General features: G+C 52.3%; 1 protein-coding gene across 2 annotated transcripts in view; it reads left to right on the forward strand.

The window, feature by feature from the left end:
• The window catches only part of macrod2 (mono-ADP ribosylhydrolase 2), a 1,493,168-nt gene that overhangs the window by 896,524 nt on the left and 575,691 nt on the right, over positions 1-20,953 (forward strand). For both annotated transcript variants that reach the window (XM_072506634.1, XM_072506640.1), the window contains exon 7: positions 8,977-9,098. In XM_072506634.1, coding sequence (XP_072362735.1) covers positions 8,977-9,098 — 122 coding nt within the window. The remainder of the gene's footprint in view (positions 1-8,976; positions 9,099-20,953) is intronic.

The following is a 20,953-nucleotide window of genomic DNA, read 5'->3' on the forward strand; positions in this document are numbered from 1 at the left end:
CCTCTTCAGCTCCTGGTAAATCGCCGAAACCTTGCCTTCTCCAACCCATACACCCGAAATCACCCTGTCCTTAATCCCACGTGCCGGAAGCAGCGAGAATTCCCTCACCTGCCGCCTCACAAACGCCCTCACTTGCATGTACCTGAAAGTGTTTCCCGGGGGTAGCCCAAACTTCTCCTCTAGTGCCCTTAGGCTCGCAAACGTCTCATCGATGAACAGGTCCCCCATTCTTCTAATCCCTGCCCGATGCCAGCTCCGAAACCCCCCATCCATCCTTCCCGGGACGAACCGATGATTCTCCCGAATCGGTGACCGAATCGAGGCTCCCACCTCGCCCCTGTGTCGCCTCCACTGCCCCCAGATCTTCAGCGTCACCGCCACCACCGGACTCGTGGTGTACCTTGTCGGCGAGAGCAGCAGCGGTGCCGTCACCAGCGCCCTCAGGCTCGTGCCCACACAGGACGCCATCTCTAGCCTCTTCCACGCCGCCCCCTCTCCCTCCATTACCCACTTACGGATCATCGCCACATTGGCAGCCCAATAATAGCCACACAAATTTGGTAGCGCCAGCACCCCCCTGTCCCTGCTACGCTCTCTTCACCTTGTGGGTCTTATTCGCACACACAAATCCCACGATGCTCCTGCTTACCCGTTTGAAAAAGGCCTTGGGGATCATAATGGGAAGGCACTGGAACACAAAGAGGAACCTCGGGAGGACCGTCATTTTGACCGACTGCACCCTACCCGCTAGTGAGAGTGGCAGCATATCACTTCTTTTAAAATCCTCCTCCATCTGCTCCACCAACCGTGTCAAATTGAGCTTGTGCAGGGCCCCCCAGCTCCTAGCTACTTGGATCCCTAGGTACCGAAAGCTCCTTTCCGCCCTCTTCAGCGGTAGCTCGTCTACCCCCTTCCTTGGTCCCCTGAGTGCACCACAAAGAGCTCACTCTTCCCTATGTTGAGTTTATACCCCGAAAAGTCCCCAAACTCCCTAAGGATCCGCATGACCTCCGCCATCCCCTCCACTGGATCCGCAACATACAACAACAGGTCATCGGCGTATAATGACACCCGGTGTTTCTTTCCCCCCCCCCCCCCCACCAGACCAATCCCCTCCATTTCCTAGATTCCCTCAGTGCCATGGCCAGCGGCTCAATTGCCAGTGCAAACAACAAAGGGGATAGGTGGCACCCCTGCCTCGTCCCTCGGTACAGCCGAAAGTACTCCGACCTCCGCCGGTTCGTAGCCACAATCGCCATCGGGGCTTTATACAGCAGCCTGACCCAACAGATGAACCCCTCCCCGAACCCAAACCTCCGCAACACTTGCCAAAGATACTCCCACTCCACCCGATCAAAGGCCTTCTCCACGCCCATAGCTGCCACTACCTCTGCTTCCCCCTCCACCGAGGGCATCATAATCACATTGAGGAGCCTCCGCACATTTGTATTTAACTGCCTAACCTTCACAAATCCCATCTGGTCCTCATGAATCACCCCCGGGACACAGTCCTTAATTCTCGTAGCCAGCATCTTCGCCAGCAACTTAGCGTCAACATTGAGGAGCGAGATTGGTCTATACGACCCACATTGCAATGGATCCTTGTCCCGCTTCAAGATCAAAGAAATCAGCGCCCTGGACATTGTCGCAAGGTCCCCCCCCTCCCTTGCCTTATTAAAAGTCCTCACTAGCAATGGGCCCAGCAGGTCCACGTATTTCCTGTAAAATTCAACCGGGAACCCATCCGGCCCCGGGGCCTTCCCCGCCTGCATGCTCCCCAATCCTTTAACCAGCTCTTCCAGCCCAATCGGCGCCCCCAAACCAGCCACCTCCTCCTCCTCCACCCTCAGCAACCTCAGCTGATCCAGGAATCGTCGCATCCCCTCCTCCCCTGTTGGGGGCTCAGACCTGTACAGATCCCCATAGAAGTCCCTAAATACCTTGTTTATTCTCACCGCACTCCGCACCGTATTCCCCCCCTCTATCCTTGACTCCACCAATCTCCCTCGCTGCCTCCCTCTTATGAAGCTTATGTGCCAGCATCCGACTCGCCTTCTCCCCATACTCATACGCCGCCCCCTGCGCTTTCCCCCACTGTGCCTCTGCTTAACCCGTGGTCAACAGGTCGAACTCAGTCTGGAGATTCCGTCGCTCCCTAAGTAGCTCCTCCTCAGTAGCATACCTCCTGTCCACCCTTAAAATCTCCCCCATCAACCTCTCCCTCTCCCTCCCCTCCCTCTTCTCCCTGTGGGCCCGAATGGAGATTAGCTCTCCCCTCACCACCGCCTTCAACGCCTCCCAAACTACCCCCACCTGCACCTCCCCGTTGTCGTTGGCCTCCAAGTATCTTTCAATACACCCCCGCACCCGCCCGCACACCCCCTCATCCGCCAACAGTCCCACTTCGAGGCGCCACAGCGGGCGCTGGTCCCTCTCCTCCCCCAACTCCAGCTCCACCCAATGTGGGGCGTGGTCCGAGATGGCTATGGCCAAATATTCCGTTCCCTCCACTTTCGGGAATAGCGCCCTACTCAAAATGAAAAAGTCTATCCGGGAGTAGCCTCTATGGACGTGGGAAAAGAAGGAAAATTCCCTGGCCTGTGGCCTGGCAAACCTCCATGGATCCACTCCCCCCATCTGGTCCACAAACCCCCTAAGCACCTTGGCCGCAGCCGGCCTCTTACCCGTCCTGGACCTAGAACTGTCCAGTGCTGGGTCCAGCACCGTGTTGAAGTGTCCCCCCCATTATCAAGCTTCGTACCTCCAGATCCGGAATCCGACCGAGCATGCGCTTCATAAATCCGGCATCATCCCAATTCGGGGGATATACGTTAACCAGTACCACCCGCACCCCCTGAAACCTACCACTCACCATCACATATCGACCTCCATTATCCACTACAATATTCAGTGCCTCTAACGACACCCGCTTCCCCACCAGTATTGCAACCCCTCTGTTCTTCGCATCCAGCCCTGAATGAAAGACCTGCCCTACCCATCCCTTTCTCAGCCTAACCTGATCTGCCACCTTCAGATGTGTCTCCTGGAGCATAACCACCTCTGGTTCAGTCCCTTTAAGTGCGCGAACACCCGGGCCCTCTTGACCGGCCCGTTCAGGCCCCACCATATTCCCCCCCCCCCCCCAGCCGACTAGCCATCTCCTTTTTTCTAGGCCAGCCACGTGCCCCTTGGGCCTTCTGGGTGTCCACAAGCTTCTCAATCGCCGCCTTCATTGGCGCCAGCATTTCTGTCCTCAGCTCCTCGAAGCAGCGTTTAAGAAACTCCTGCTGCTGTGGTCACGAATGGACGGGGATCTGCATATTTTCGGCTCCATAGAGGGACAAGGCAGGGATGCCCTCTGTCCCCATTATTGTTTGCACTGGCGATTGAGCCCCTGGCGATAGCGTTGAGGGGTTCCAAGAAGTGGAGGGGAGTACTTAGAGGAGGAGAAGAGCACCGGGTATCTTTGTATGCGGACGATTTGCTACTATACGTGGCAGACCCGGCGGAGGGGATGCCAGAAATAATGCGGATACTTGGGGAGTTTGGGGATTTTTCAGGGTATAAATTGAACATGGGGAAAAGTGAGTTGTTTGTGGTGCATCCAGGGGAGCAGAGTAGAGAAATAGAGGACCTACCGTTGAGGAAGGTAACAAGGGACTTTCGTTACCTGGGGATCCAGATAGCCAAGAATTGGGGCAAATTGCATAGGTTAAATTTAACGCGGTTGGTGGAACAAATGGAGGAGGATTTCAAGAGATGGGATATGGTATCCCTGTCACTGGCAGGGAGGGTGCAGGTGGTTAAGATGGTGGTCCTCCCGAGATTCCTCTTTGTGTTTCAGTGCCTCCCGGTGGTGATCACGAAGGCTTTTTTAAAAAGGATTGAAAAGAGCATCATGGGTTTTGTGTGGGCCGGGAAGACCCCGAGAGTGAGGAAGGGATTCTTACAGCGTAGCAGGGATAGGGGGGGGCTGGCACTACCGAGCCTAAGTGAGTATTATTGGGCCGCTAATATTTCAATGGTGAGTAAGTGGATGGGAGAGGAGGAGGGAGCGGCGTGGAAGAGATTAGAGAGGGCGTCCTGTAGGGGGACTAGCCTACAGGCTATGGTGACAGCCCCATTGCCGTTCTCACCGAGGAACTACACCACAAGCCCGGTGGTGGTGGCTACACTGAAGATTTGGGGACAGTGGAGACGGCATAGGGGAAAGACTGGAGCCTTGGGGGGGGTCCCCGATACGAAACAACCATAGGTTTGCCCCGGGGGGAATGGATGGGGGATATGGAATGTGGCAAAGAGCAGGAATAACGCAACTGAAAGATCTGTTTGTGGATGGGAAGTTCGCGAGTCTGGGAGCGCTGACCGAGAAATATGGGTTGCCCCAAGGGAATGCATTCAGGTATATGCAACTGAGGGCTTTTGCGAGGCAGCAGGTGAGGGAATTCCCGCAGCTCCCGACACAAGAGGTGCAGGACAGAGTGATCTCAAAGACATGGGTGGGGGATGGTAAGGTGTCAGATATATATAGGGAAATGAGGGACGAAGGGGAGACTATGGTAGATGAACTAAAAGGGAAATGGGAAGAAGAGCTGGGGGAGGAGATCGAGGAGGGGCTGTGGGCAGATGCCCTAAGCAGGGTAAACTCGTCGTCCTCGTGTGCCAGGCTAAGCCTGATTCAGTTTAAGGTATTACACAGGGCGCATATGACTGGAGCACGGCTCAGTAAATTTTTTGGGGTGGAGGATAGGTGTGCGAGGTGCTCGAGAAGCCCAGCAAATCATACCCATATGTTTTGGTCATGCCCGGCACTACAGGGGTTTTGGATGGGGGTGACAAAGGTGCTTTCAAAAGTAGTGGGGGTCCGGGTCGAACCAAGCTGGGGGTTGGCTATATTTGGGGTTGCACAAGAGCCGGGAGTGCAGGAGGCAAGAGAGGCCGATGTTTTGGCCTTTGCGTCCCTAGTAGCCCGGCGCAGGATATTGTTAATGTGGAAAGAAGCCAAGCCCCCGGGGGTGGAGACCTGGATAAATGACATGGCAGGGTTTATAAAGTTAGAGCGGATTAAGTTCGTTCTAAGGGGGTCGGCTCAAGGGTTCACCAGGCGGTGGCAACTGTTCGTCGAATACATCGCAGAAAGATAGATGGAATGGAAAAAGGTGGCAGCAGCAGCAGCAGCCCAGGATCGGGGGTGGGGTGGGGGGGGTGGGGGGGGAGGGGTGGGAGGAGGAACCAGAAGGACTCTCAGGGTTGTTAATATATACTGTATAAAATGTATAGGTCGTTGCGACAGATAATTATATACTGGACTGTTAAATTATATTTTTGGAGAGTGTTACTTGTGATAAGGCAGTTGCCAATTAGGGTTAGTTTTCATTTTTGTTATTTATTATTTATTCATTTTTTGTTTATAAACTAGGTCATTGTTATTTGTGTTGTTATAATATTGTGTGAAGGATGCACAATGTACTGTGTTGGTTGACCAAAAATTTTCAATAAAATATTTATTAAAAAAAAAGAAACTCCTGCTGCTCCTGCGACCACTGCGCCCACGCTGCTTGGTCTCCACCCGCCATCTTGCTTTTCCTCCCTCGCACTTTTCGCTGCCCCAAGATCACTTTTTTAACCGCTCCACTCCTGGTCCAATCCATATACTGTCGGGGGGACCTTGCTGTCACCTTCCCACACTGGAAGCCGTCGAACAATTGCCGTTGGGGCCCCTCTGAAGAGCCCAAAAGTCCGTTCCCGGCGGGAGCTGCCGAACGTGCGACCTACCTAGGCATAGCCGCAACCGGAAGTCTGACCGTTATTTTTAAGAGCTTGGTGGATTAGTTCATTTATTGCCCATTGCGTTTGCTGCAGAGAGCTAACTCCTTCAATTAAGAATATAAATTCCCTCTTTAATGACGTGATCATTGCTTTTTTTTAAATCACTTTATTTAGCAGCACGGTAGCATTGCACAATTGCTTCACAGCTCCAGGGTCCCAGGTTCAATTCCGGCTTGGGTCACTGTCTGTGCGGAGTCTGCACATCCTCCCCGTGTGTGCGTGGGTTTCCTCCGGGTGATCCGGTTTCCTCCCACAGTCCAAAGATGTGCAGGTTTGGTGGATTGGCCATGATAAATTGCCCTTAGTGTCCAAAATTGCCCTTAGTGTTGGGTGGGGCTACTGGGTTATGGGATATGGTGGAGGTGTTGACCTTGGGTAGGGTGCTCTTTCCAAGAGCCGTTGCAGACTCGATGGGTCGAATGGCCTCCTTCTGCACTGTAAATTCTATACCCAATTCCTTTGTTTCCAATTAAGGGGCAATTTAGCGTGGCCAATCCACCTATCCTGCACATCTTTTTTGGATTGTGGGGGTGAAACCCACGCAAACACGGGGAGAATGTGCAAACTCCACACGGACAGTGACCCAGAGCCGGGAACGAACCTGGGACCTCGGCGCCGTGAAGCCGCAGTGCTAACCACTGCGCCACCGTGCTGCCCTGACGTGATCATTGTTCATGTGATGTATTTCTGATCCAGAATGGGAACAATTTTTTTAAATCTTCAATGCCATTCCTGCACATTGTTAGCGATTTTTAAAATATTGAACTTCCATTTTCTTTTTTTTCCTGTCACTTTCCTTTCTTTTTTCTCTCTCGGTTGAATTTTTCTTTCCCTCTCTTCTCTTTCTGTACCTGATTTGGCCCTCGAATTCGCCCTCCTTCGCAAGCCATTGTTCTTTTTTTTCTCATTCCTAAATCCCGCATGGTAAGAAGAGACCCGGTTAATCCCGGCATTTCCTGAGATTTCAGATGCCCTGTCGTTCTCACTGTGTTGCTGTCAGCCCACTTGCTGCCAGCAAGTTAGATGACAAATTGTATTTGAGCTGAAAAGCGCAGGAAAATATAATGACACGGTAGCATTTTCAGCAAACAAAAATGTGTTCAGCTTTCAGTAAGTAGTCAATTTTGTTCAGAAGCTCTGTGAAATATGATTAGGAATGTTGAAATGCATATTTTCTCATGGACCCTTAATTGAAACTAGTAGAGACACCCAAAGCATTTGCATTTAGATTAGTTTATTTATCGCAGCAGTACTTATTTAAATACAGGATTTCTCAAGGCATCCCAATCCCAATCCTTCCATCTCTCCCAGGTCATCTCCATTCCACTCTTGCTAACCTGCCATTCATCCCATCCCATCCCTCACAAAAACAATCTCTCGAACCAGGGCAACATTGGGCTCCCTTTACCTTCCCTATGTTTGTTCTCCACCAACCCACTTTTCCCCCACCACCTGCCACATCTTTGTGTCTGTGCCACATCCTCTGGTCCTCAGCATGCCCCACGTGCCTCCACATGCGCTAGGCACAACTCACCAACATATTATCGTTATAGATTGATGCCCAACCTTTCTGATCTGTAACCAACCATGAATCTTTATATTTATATAAAAACAGGAAATGTTTTCGAGAGCCGTTTTTACTCTTTTAACACAAACTCGCTCAAATGAAATCAAAACAGAAAATGCAGGCAACTACTCAGTGGCATGTGTGGAGAGAGAAACAGGACTAATGTGTCAGTTCAGTCACCATTTTGAAAGCTGACAGAAGTTAGAGATCCAATTCAAGTCAGTTTAGCCAACTTTTAGACCAGTTTCTAGGATTGAGGAAACCTATTCTATACCCATAAGGGCAAAATACAGAAAATATATTGCGGCTAAAATGCATTGATACAATTCTTAAATTCTAGCTGATCGGGTATGGATCTTCCTCAAGATGTGTGGTCATACTGTGCTTTTTTGGTCAGTGCTGGGCCATATTCTGCTTGTTGCCAGCAGGAGTGGCCATCTTCAATGTCTCGGTTTCTGTGCTGATTGTTAGGAGGCTTTGCACATGGGAACTGTGGTAGCTCACCTGAGGAACTGAATTGACCTTTGTGTAGGATGCACCCGCAGATTCCTCGCTCTGTGTGAATATTTTTTTTGAACGTATCCATTCTTTGCAAATGCAAGTCGAACTTTGGCCGAGCACAGTACGAATGCTTTGTATGTCGACTGATAGTCGCTAACCTCCAAGTGCCAGACAATGACCATCTCCAACAAGATAGAATCTAACCATCTCCCCATCACATTCAATGGTATTACCGTCACTGAATCCCCCACTATTAACATCCTGAGAGTTCCATTGACCAGAAACTGAACTGGACCAGCCATATAAATGATGATCAAGTCCCCTCCTGACTTCCAAAGCCTGTCCACCATCTATAAGGCACAAGTCAGGAGTGTGGTGGAATACTCTCCACTTGCCTGGATGAGTGCAGCTCCAGCAACACTCAAGAAGTTTGGTACCATCCGGGACGAAGCCGCCCGCTTGATCACAATCCCATCAACCATTTTAAACATTCACTCCCTCCGCCACTGATACACATTGGCAGCGGTGTGTACCATCTACAAGATTCACTGCAGCAAACTACCAAGGCTCCTTTGGTAGCACATTCCAAATCCACAACCTTCACCACCTTGAAGGACGGGGGCAGAAAGTGCATGGGAACACCATCACCTGCAAGTTCCCTTCCAAACCACAAACAGCCCTGACCTGGAACTGCCTCACCATTCCTTCACTGTCGCTGTGTCAAATTCCTGGAGCTCCCTCCCTAACAACATAGTGGGTGTACCTACACGACACGGACTGCAGCGATTCAAGAAGGCAGCTCACCACCATCTTCTCAAGGGCAATTAGTGATGGGAACAAATACTAGCCTAGCCAGAAAAACCCACACCTGTGAAAGAATAAAAGAGTTTAAAGTGCCAACGTAATGATTTATTGAAAGAAAAATGCTTTATTATTTTGTGTTTTATTTGTTAAATAAGCTTTAGGTTCAAGACGAATTGGGTAATGGCTGAAACTAGCATTGACACGCGGGGCCTCCTGCTCTGCTGAAGCATTCCATGATTCTAACCGAAAATTTTCTTTCCTTTTTTTGTTTTTAGATGTCATCCACACCGTGGGACCTGTAGCAAGAGGGAACTGTGATGAGCGTCTTAAACGTCAGCTGAGAAACTGCTATGAGACTTCCCTGAAGCTGTTGGAGGCCCAAGGGCTGAAATCTATCGTAAGTCTTACATTGCAAGGAGTCTAAATTATCCTTGTACAAATCTGTTAAAGATTTCACATAAAGGACTGCCTTCTCTTCATCTTCCTAAATCTAAAAATAATGTAACATCAAAGGGCCTGAAAGAGCCACAATCTATTAGAAAACCAGGTCAGGAAACCTGGGATTCTCCTGCTCTCTGCAGAAGTTAATTGTGACACTGATTTAGCGTGTATCAAGTGATAATTATAGTTTTACATTATTCATGTTTCTTCCGCTCTTTGGAAAGATCCAGTCTTTGTCCTCTGTATCTGATGTCAAGTCAAATGAGTTTTAGCTGCCTCCCTGTCTGCATGCTTTTCACATATCCCAAACATGGATTATGTACAATCGTTCATCCATGTTGTGCGGATGTACAGTGTCCAATTACATGGGGGGTGACGCACTGTGTTTAGTGCAGCTTGAGTCAATCCATCTACTCATTACATGGAACTGCCCAAGTGATCTGGACAATCTCCACTAACTCGGTCTCATTGAGATTATAGGCTATCTCCAGACCATTCGATTTGTACATTGAAATTGTACCAAAGGGGCAGGATGGTGGCGCAGTGGTTAGCACTGCTGCCTCACGGCACTGGGTCACTGTCCGTGTGGAGTTTGCACATTCTCCCCGTGTCTGCGTGGGTCTCACCCCCACACCCCAAAGATGTGCAGGGTAAGGTGGATTAGCCATGCTAAATTGCCCCTTAATTGGTTAAAAAAAATTGAGTACTCTCAAATTTTTTTTTAAAGAAATTGCATCAAGTACCTTGGCCAGAATTTATTTCTTGTCTTTAGTATAGTTCACCAATCTCTACCAAATATCAACAGCCTAACTAGGGAAATTCTACTCTCTTTAGCTGCAGAAGCCAGGACAGTTAGGAACCAGTGTGGTCCATTTAGCCCATCAAACGTCTCGATCAAGTTCGCCCTTATTGCTCCCACTTCTAGCGGATATAAAGCAAGCATACGCACTCTTTTCATATAGCTCTGTCCCTTCATTCTGAGTATCGCCTTGGTGAATGGTTGCGGGCCTCCTTTAATATCAGTACATTCTTCCCAAATTGGGGAGCCCAAACTGAACACAATGCTGTATTTCAAATGTGATCTGACCATGTGGTAGGGCAGCATAATCATTTCTTTATATTCTAGACCTGTTTTTATGAACTATAATTGCATATTATAGCCAGGAGGGACAGGTAGCTGTGGAGAGAATTATTCCTAATTCTGGGAGAATCTAAAACTACACGCCATAAATACAAGGTCACTTTAAATCGTTTAGGGAAATAAGATGACATTTCATCATGCAGAGAATGGTTTGAATGGGGAACTCTACCACAAAAACTGGTTGAGGCAAATTAATGAAATGCTTTCAAGAGAAACTAAAGGCGTGCATGAGAGAATAGGGAAGAGAAAGATATGCTGATTGCTGAGATGAGGTTGATTGAATGGGTGGAGACTAATGTATAAGAACCAGCACAGACTCTTTTTATATTTGTTCATGGAATGTGGGCATGGCTGGTGAGGCCAGTATTTTTTGCCCATCCCTAATTGCCCTTGAGAAGGAGGTGGTGCGCTGCCTTCTTGAACTACTGTCGTCCATGTGGGTAGCACGGAAGCATTGTGGATAGCACAATTGCTTCACAGCTCCAGGGTCCCAGGTTCGATTCCGGCTTGGGTGACTGTGCGGAGTCTGCACATCCTCCCCGTGTGTGCGTGGGTTTCCTCCGGGTGCTCCAGTTTCCTCCCACAGTCCAAAGATGTGCAGGTTAGGTGGATTGGCCATGATAAATTGCCCTTAGTGTCCAAAATTGCCCTTAGTGTTGGGTGGGGTTACTGGGTTATGGGGATAGGGTGGAGCTGTTAACCTTGGGTAGGGTGCTCTTTCCAAGAGCCAGTGCAGATTCGATGGGCCGAATGGCCTCCTTCTGCACTGTAAATTCTATGATGTGGTGTAGGTACACCCAGAGTGCTGTTAGGGAGAGAATTCAAGGATTTCGACCCAGTGGCAGCGATGAAACGACAAACAGTTCCAAATCAGGATGGTGTGTCAGTTGGAGAGGAACCTGAAGGCGGTGGTGTTTCCATGCACCTTCTGCCTTGTCCTTCTCGGTGGTAGAGGTCACGGGTTTGGAAGGTGTTGGCGAGGGAGCCTTGGTGAGTTGCTGCAGTGCATTTGTAGATGGTACACATTGCTGTCCACTGTGGGTCAGTGATGGAGTGAGTGAATGTTAAAGTTGGTGGATAGAGTGCACATCAAGTGGGCTGCTTTATCCTGGATGTGCCCAACATTTTGAATGTTGTTGGAACTGTACTCATCCAAGCAAGTGGGGAGTATGCCATCACACTCCTCACTTATGCCTTGTAGATGGTGGACAGGCATTGGGGAGATAGCAGGTGAGTTACTTTCTGCAGAATCCCTAGACTCTGCCCTGCTCTTGAAGTCACAGTATTTATATGGCTGATTCAGTTAAGTCTGACCAATGGTAACCCCCAAGATGTTGACAATGGAGGATTCAGCAATGGTAATGCTATTGAATGTTAAATGGAGATGGTTAGATTCTCTCTTGTTGGAAATGGTCAATGCCTGGCACTTGTGTGGTGCGCCCAAGCCTGAATATTTTTTCGGCCTTGCTGCATTTGGACACAGGCTGCTTCAGTATCTGTGCAGTTGTAAATGGTGCTGAACATTGTACAATCATCGATTAACATCCCCACTCCTGACCTTATGATGGAGGGAAGTTCATTGATGAAGCAGCTGGTTGGGCCTAGGACACTACCCTGAGGAACTCCTGCAGTGATATCCTGGGCTGAGATGATTAACCTTTAACCACCACAACCTTTGTGCCCGGTATGACTCTAACCAGTGGTGAGTTATCTGCTTGATACTCATTGCAGCTTTGCTGGGGCTCCTTGTGGTCAAGGGTGAGCCACTCTCACCTCTTGAGTTCAGCTCTTTCTTCCATGTTTGGGCCAAGGCTGCAATGAGGTCAGGAGCTGGTTGGCAATGGTGGAAACTGAGCATCAGTGAGCAGGAGAAGGCTGAGATGGATCATCCACTCAGTACTTTTGGCTGAAGATTGTTGCAAATTTTTCAACTTCGTCTTTTGCAGTGATGTGCTGGGCTCCTCCATCATTGAGGGTGGGGACAACTCCAGTGAGTTGTTAAATTGTCTACCACCATTCGCGGTGGCTGGGCCGTGTAGCCTTTTTATGTGTTGTATATTCTAGCTTCTCAGTCCAGCAGAGAAAACAACAGCATCTAATCTCCACTGACAAAGCAAAGAAAAGTTCTTGTACACAATGGAATGTGAAGAAGAACATTTTTTTATGCAGCAAATAGTAATGAGGATGACCCCACCAGACCCACCATCAATGACCCCCATGCTAAGTGGTTTAACTTCTTCTTATTCACAGCAGGAAGCACTTAACTGCCTTTGATGTAGTGAGAAGCTGTCAATCAAAGCATGAATGTTTATAAACATTGTGCTTAGCATCAAAGCAGAGTAATGGATATGCATTCAAGCATGAAGGAAAAGATAGATAGTCCACCAAGCACTTGTGTCTGGACCAATAAACTGTCAGTCACTGGCCAGTGAACTGTATTGCTGTGTGAAATTGAATGGATGATTTGGATTTCAAAGGATGTCAGGGAATTTGAAGCCCTTTCAAGTGTACTTGGCTTCAGAGGAAGTCTCTGACACTTATAACAGCTGCTCTTAAACACTTTTGTCTGAGACAGCATGTGTTAGGGAGTGGTAAGTGAAAATGCAGTGATTTTTCACTACTGCCAGGACCACTCTTCAGCAGGGGTGACTGATGAGGGGTGGGGGAGAATTTGTAGGGGAGGGGGTCAGGTCCTCATGCGCCCATGCTGTTTGGGGGAGGGGGGGGGTCTGTCATGACATGTTATTCCAGTAGTGGGGGAATGATGCCTCTACTTGTCAGCATGGAGGGGGAGGTAGGATTTGCATTGTGGAGGGGGTGGCCTTCTGATGGACTTTGGGGGAAACCTCAGTTATGCAATGACCCTCTGGGTCCACCATGTTTGGGCAAACTTGCAAAAAAAAACACCCGGTGGAAGTTGGAGCATAATGTGGGGAGATCAGGGGGTGGGGTGGTAGTGAATCGGGCTTACTGCCCGTTAATTATATTGAAATGGAAGCAAATCGGTTATATGCATCCTACCGCCAGCCCATAGTGGGTAGTGTGCTGAGGCTCCTGCAGGGGATTGGAGCATCGGCGCCAAACCGTTTTTTCAGGGGATGCTCCATTCTCCTTCCAACCGGGAATCGCATTTGCGGCATCGGGATATGGAGATTCCACCCCATAATGTTTTGGCCTCAACTGATTTCTGTGGTAGCAAATTCCACAGTTTCACCACTCATTGGGTGGAGAAATTTCTCCTCATCTCAGTCCTCAATAGTTTACCTCATATCCTCAGACTGTGACCATAGTCCTGTTAGACTTTTATCAGTTTCTATGAGATCTCCCATTCTTCTTAACTCCAGTGAATAACCAACTCAATCTCTCCTCACACGTCATCCCAGGAATCAGTCTGGTAAACCTTCTCTGCACTCCCTATATACCAAGAACATCCTCACTCAGATAAAGAGACCAAGTCTGCACATAATATTCCAGGTGTGGTCTCATCAAGGATCTGTATGACCGTAGCAAGGCATCCCTGCTCCTGTACTCTAGTCCTCTCGCTATGACGGCTGATATACCATTTGCCTTCTTCACCGCTTGTTGTACCTGCATGCTTCCTTTCAGTGACTGAAATGAAATGAAAATCGCTTATTGTCACAAGTAGGCTTCAAATGAAGTTACTGTGAAGAACCCCTAGTCACCACATTCCGGCGCCTGTTGGGCGAAGCTGGTACGGGAATTGAACCGTGCTGCTGGCCTGCCTTGGTCTGCTTTCAAAGCCAGCTATTTAGCCCTGTGCTAAACAAGCCCCTGACTGGTGTACAAAGACACCCAGGCCTCATTGCACAATCATCTTTCCCAATCATATTGGGGCTGGTTTAGCACAGGGCTAAAGAGCTGGTTTTTAAAGCAGCCCAAGGCAGACCAGCAGCACGGTTCAATTCCCGTACCAGCCTCCCCGAACAGGCGCCGGAATGTGGCGATTAGGGGCTTTTCACAGTAATTTCATTTGAAGCCACCTTGTGACAATAAGTGATTTTCATTTCATTTCATTGCCATTCAGATAATCTGCCTTCCTATTTTTGTTACCAAAGTGGATAACCTCACATTTATCCACATTATACCGCATCTGCCTTGCATTTGTCCACTCACTCAAATTGTCCAAATCACACCGAAGCATCTCTGCATCCTCCTCACAGCTCACCATCCCACCTAGCTTTGTGTCATCTGCAAATTTGGAGTTAGTTCCCTCATCTAAATCATTAATATACACTGTGAATAGCTGGGGTCATTGCACTAATCCTTAAGGTACCCCACTGATCACTGCCTGCCACTTGGAAAATGACCCGATTGTTCCTGCTCTTTGTTCACTGCCTGCCACCCAGTTTTCCATCTATCTCAATACACTACCCCTAATTCCATGCGCTTTACTCTTACATGCTGATCTCTTATGTGGGACCTTGTTGAAAACCTTCTGAAAGTCCAAATAAACCACATCCACTGGCTCCCCTTCATCAACTCCACTGGTTACATCCTCGAAGAATTCCAGTCAATTTGTCAAGAATGATTTCCCTTTTGTAAATCCAGTCTTACTCTGTCCGATCCTGCCACTGTTTTCCAAATGCTCTACTACTAAATCTCTTATAATGGGCCCCAACACCGATATCAGGCTGACTGGTCTATAATTCCCTATGTTCTCTCTACCTCCTTTTTTAAATAGTCGGGTTACATTAGATACCCGCCAATCCGTAGGAACTGTTCCAGTGTGTATAGAATCTTGGAAGATGAGCACCAATGTATCCATTATTCAAGGGCTACTTCCTTAAATACTCTGGGATGTAGATTATCAGGCCCTGGGGATTTATCGGCCTTCAATCCCATCAATTTCCCCAACAGCTTTTCCCTACTAATACTGATTTCCTTCAGTTCTTCCCTCTAACTAAACCCTGTGTTCCCCACCATTTCTGGTCTGTCATTTGTATCCTCCATTATGAAGACAGAACCAAAGTATGTGTTTAGTTGGTCAGCCATTGCTTTGTTACCTATTTTAGATTCCCTTGTTTCTGACTGCAAGGGACCTACATTTATCTTCACCAATCCTTTCACATACCTATAGAAGCTTTTACAGTCAGTTTTTATGTGTCCTGCAAGCTTACTCTCGTAATTTCCCCCTTCTTAATCAATCCCTTTGACCTCCTTTACAAATTCTAAACTGCTCCCAATCCTCCAGTCTGCTGTTTTTTCTGGCCAATTTGTAAAGTGGGGAGTCAAGATGGAGGGGAAAGTTCACAGTCTAAAGTTGCTGAACTCGATGTTGAGGCCAGAAGGCTGAAACGTGCCTAATCGGAAGATGAAGTGTTGCTCTTCCAGCTTGCGTTGGGCTTCACTGGAACATTGCAACAGGCCGACAAATGACATGTGAGAATGAGAACAAGGTGCTGAATTGAAATGGCAAGCAACCAGAAGGTTGGTGTCATGCTTGGGGATGGAGCGAAGGTGCAAAGTGATTGCCAGCCTCCGCAGTATTTTGCTATTATTTGAGTGGATTTGGAAATTCGTTAACTTCAGCATAACCATGGCAGTAATCTCCATCGATTAATCATAGCGATATCTTTTCCTTTAATTATTTACTTGGGCACAATTTGGACATCAGGGGCGAAATTCTCCATTATCGGCGGAAAGTCCGCCGATCGGCGCAAAAAACGGCGCAAATCCCACTTGCGTCACGTCATAAAAATGGGCCGATAGTCTCCGGCCCGAAATGGGCTAGCAGCGATGTAACGGGATCCGCGCTTGCGCAGTGGTTCACGCCGTGCAGCGTCATACGCGCTGCACGGCGTGACGGCTCATAAGGCCGCGCAGCTCCCCCCCACCCGACCGGAACAGCCGACCGCAACACCCGACTGGATGGCTGGCCGTCGCTCAGCCCCGAGGTTCGAGTCACGCGATGTGGAGGCGCTCCTGGACACGGTGGAGCAGAGGAGGGATGCCCTGTATCCCGGGCACGGCCGCAGAGTTGCCCCACGCCACAGCCGGCGTCTGTGGAGGGAAGTGGCAGAGGCCGTCACCGCTGTGGCCCTGACACCACGGACAGGCACCCAGTGCCACAAGAAGGTGAACGACCTCGTCAGAGCAGGCAGGGTGAGCCTCCCCCATATCCCCCCTCCCCCATATCCCCCCTCCCCCATATCCCCCCTCCCCATATCCCCCCCTCCGCCATATCCCCCCTCCCCCATATCCCCCCTCCCCCATATCCCCCCTCCCCATATCCCCCCCTCCCCCATATCCCCCCTCCCCCATATCCCCCCTCCCCCATATCCCCCCTCCCCCATATCCCCCCTCCCCCATATCTCCCCTCCCCCATATCCCCCCTCCCCCATATCCCCCCCTGCCCCATATCCCCCCCTCCCCCATATCCCCCCTCCCCCATATCCCCCCTCCCCCATATCCCCCTCCCCCATATCCCCCCTCCCCATATCCCCCCCCATATCCCCCCCATATCCCCCCTCCCCCATATCTCCCCCTCCCCCATATCCCCCCTCCCCCATATCCCCCCTCCTCCATATCCCCCATATCCCCAAGTGAATCCAGCCCTAACCTTAACCTCTGCAATGCACGCGCAACCGATGGCGTGCATTCATATACCTGCCTAACGCTGTTGCCTTTTACCCCTGCCACCACCCCCCCCCCCCCCACAGGAGAAGCGCGCACACAACAATAGGGAGCATGTGAGGACTGGAGGAGGGCCCGCTGATGAGAGGCCACTGACCGTACACAAGGAAAGGGCCCTGGAACTGGCTGGCGGACCTGAGGACCGGGAGGTTGCTGATGCAGAGGTCGGGGGCCCACGAGCAAGTGAGCCATCAACAGCCCGTCCCCATATCCCCCCTCCCCTATATCCCCCTCCCCCGTATCACCTGATCACTGCCTGATGTCTAACCATGCATGCTTCATTGTGTATCGCAGGACCAAACGTCCAGGCACCCATCCCCGCAGATGCACACCGCCCGCAGGATGCTCCTCGGAGACCACAGGAGACGGACAGACCCGCACCCTCCAGCATGCGGCGCCCGCAGGATGCGCCTCGGAGACCACAGGAGACGGAGAGACCCGGACCCTCCAGCATGCGACGCCCGCAGGATGCGCCTCGGAGACCACGGGAGACGGAGAGACCCGGACCCTCCAGCATGCGACGCCTGCAGGATGCGCCTCGGAGACCACAGGAGACGGAGAGACCTGGACCCTCCAGCATGCAACGCCTGCAGGATGCGCCTCGGAGACCACGGGAGACGGAGAGACCTGGAGCAACAGGGAGACGACACCCCCGTCAGGTGCGGGAGCGACCACCCAGCGATGAGGGGGGCAGCCACAGGCCCCCGTCACATCCGAGCCAGGACACCACTACCCAGGACACCACTATCCAGGACACCCCTACCCAGGACACCACTACCCAGGACACCCCTACCCGGGACACCACTACCCAGGACACCCCTACCCGGGACAGCACTACCCAGGACACCCCTACCCGGGACAGCACTACCCGGGACAGCACTACCCGGGACAGCACTACCCAGGACACCCCTACCCGGGACAGCACTACCCGGGACAGCACTACCCAGGACACCCCGACCCGGGAAGACGAAATACCGGACAGTGACTCAGAGTGGATGGGTGGAGACGAACCCCCACCCCAAAGTGCCATGGAGTCAGAGTGGGACGAAGAGCACGACACAATGCCACTGCTGTCACCAACACCCTCCACCATCGCAGAAACACTCACCACGGTTGGGCACTTTAGTGATGAGGCGTCTGGTACACTCACTGGTGCGCACAACACAGCCGTCCCGGTACAGCAGGTGGAGGTAGGAGCAGCAGAGGGACCGGGCGGTCGGAGGGCAGCCCAGGCCAAGCGAACATCTGCCGCCCAGATGGATCCCGGGTTCCTGCAGTTACCACACCCACACATAGATCCGATGCAATCACCGACACGGAGACAAGCGAATAGGGTGACGGGTGGCTTGCGGCGGCTGCGGTCGCAGGTGGAGGAGTCCACCCGCGTCCAGGAGCTGGGAGTGGTCCCGGTCATGCGTGCCACCCAGGCTGACACCGCACGGGTGGCGTCCGCGGTGGAGGCAATGGGTGCGACGGTGTCAGACATGGGGAACGGTTTGCGAGGCCTGGGGCCTTCCGTGCAGGCGGCGTCTGTGGCCCAGGAAATGGTTGCCCTCTCACAGGAGGCCATGAGCCAGTGCCAGCGCCAGATGGCAGAGGCGCTCAACGCCATAGCCCAGTCTCAGCAGGCCATGGCACAGTCTCAGCAGGCCATAGCCCAGTCTCTGCAGGCCATGGCCCAGTCTCTGCAGGCCATGGCCCAGTCTCTGCAGGCCATGGCCCAGTCTCTGCAGGCCATGGCCCAGTCTCTGCAGGCCATGGCCCAGTCTCAGCAGGCCATCGCTGAGGGCATCGGCGCCAGTGGCCATGTGTGAGCCGGCGTCGCACTGTCACAGACAGGGTTTGACAACCCCCTGGGCTCCATGGCTGCAAACCTGCAGACCCCTGTCGATACCAGCACGGGCCTCCAGGACTGGCAGCGCCAGATGTCGGGGGCGCGTCGGATGGCCAGTCCATTCGCATCCCCCACCCATGTAGAGGCCTGGGGGCCATCGGGCACCCCGAGGGAGGAGGAGGTGGTGTGGTCCGTCCCGGCTCCCTCTGTAGGGGAGGTCCCGGTACACCGCGACACCTCGGACTCCCCCCCCCCCCTTCCGTCCCAGGTGCATCGGGTGGGCAACGGGCAGGACAGGCTGGCAGCTCGCCATCCCAGTCGCCCGGGCCGCAGCCTGGCCCATCTAGGCCAGGACGCCCCAGGAAACGGCCGCCAAAGGGATCCAGTGTCAGAGGGCAGGAATCACAGGAGTCCACCTCCAGTTCTGCTGTACCGTCTGGGGAACCACGTAGACGTAGTCAAAGGGCCCGTAAGGCCAAACAATTATACACTGAGTAAGTTGGCACGGGTGCAGGGCACAGATGAATTTTTGGGGCTAGGGCACGTGCATGAACTCCTTTGGTTATTAAAGTCAATGTTACACCTACCGAAGCTGCCTTTGTGCTCTGTCCAAAGTGTGCGGGCGTGTCATGTACGTTGAGCGCAAGTGTGTGTGTGACGGGTGGTCTTACCTCAGCCCCAGGTGAGTCTGCCCCCTTCCCCCTGGGCCGCCATCAACATCCCCCGGGCAGAGGACGGGACCGTGCGCTGCAGTGTCACAGCCGCATGCAGGGATGGTCCGGGTGGATGGTGGTACTGTGGCCATGGGTCAGACATAGTCCAACGATGTAGAGCCAGGAGCTCATCGGAGGCGGGTTGTCATCATCCTCCATGGCCTGCGATAGACACGCGTCCACCCGCAACTGGGTGAGCCCGGCCCGTTGTGCCGCCGGTGGATCGGCAATTGGGGGGGGGGTGGTGTGCATGCGGGTGGGGTGTGTGGGGTTGGGGAGGGGGGTGAGGGTGCTGGGTGGGTGGATGGGTGGGGGGTGTGGGTGGTCGGCTGTTGCCATGGTGTGCGGTCTGTGGCCATACTACCCGATTCCCACGTCCATCTAGTCAGTGAAGTGGGCGTCTATCAGTCTGTCCCGTGCCCGCTGGGCCAGCCGGTAACGGTGGACAGCCACCCGCCTGTGTCTACCCCGTCTGCCCTGACCATTGCCCCCATCCCCCTCATCTGGGGAGGACTGCGCCTCTTCCTGCTGCTCCTCCACTCCGCCCTCCTCTGCCTGCGGCACATCGCCCCTCTGCTGGGCTATGTTGTGCAGGACGCAGCACACCACAATGATGCGGCCGACCCTATCTGACCGATACTGGAGGGCCCCCAGAGAGGTCCAGGCACCTGAAACGCATCTTCAGCACGCCAAAGCACCTCGCGATCACCCCCCTTGTCGCTACATGGGCATCATTGTAGCGGTTCTCCGCCTCATTGCGTGGCCTCCGTATAGGCGTCATCAGCCACGATCGCAATGGGTAGCCCCTGTCGCCCAGCAACCAGCCCCTCAGCCGGGGATGGCGTCCCTCGTCCATGCCGGGGATGGATGACCGCGACAACATGAATGAGTCGTGTACACTGCCTGGGTGACGGGCGCAGACGTGCAGGATCATCATGCGGTGGTCGCAGACCACCTGTACGTTCATCGAATAGGTCCCCTTCCTATTAGTGAACACGGCCCTGTTCTCTGCAGGTGGCCGCACCGCGACGTGCATCCCATCGATCGCGCCCTGGACCATGGGGAACCCGGCAACGGCAGAGAAGCCCACGGCCCGGGCATCTTCGCTGGCCCGGTCCACGGGGAAGCGGATGTAGCGGTGCGCCATGGCATAAAGGGCATCTGTCACTGCCCCGATGCACCGATGCACCGATGTCTGCGATATGCCGGACAGGTCCCCACTCGGTGCCTGGAATGACCCCGTTGCATAAAAGTTCAGGGCCACCGTAACCTTGACGGACACGGGGAGAGGGTGTCCCTCGCCAGTGCCACGCGGTGACAGGTGTGCCAGCAGGTGGCAGATGTGTGCCACAGTTTCCCGGCTCATCCGGAGTCTCCTCCTGCATTCCCGGTCCGTGAGGTCCTGGTATGACTGCCGGGGCCGGTACACATGGGGCGCCCTCGGGTGCCTCCGTTGCCGTGGGGCCGCG

The sequence above is a fragment of the Scyliorhinus torazame genome, chromosome 1 (genome assembly GCF_047496885.1).
Source record: "Scyliorhinus torazame isolate Kashiwa2021f chromosome 1, sScyTor2.1, whole genome shotgun sequence".
NCBI classification, from domain to species: Eukaryota; Metazoa; Chordata; class Chondrichthyes; order Carcharhiniformes; family Scyliorhinidae; genus Scyliorhinus; species Scyliorhinus torazame.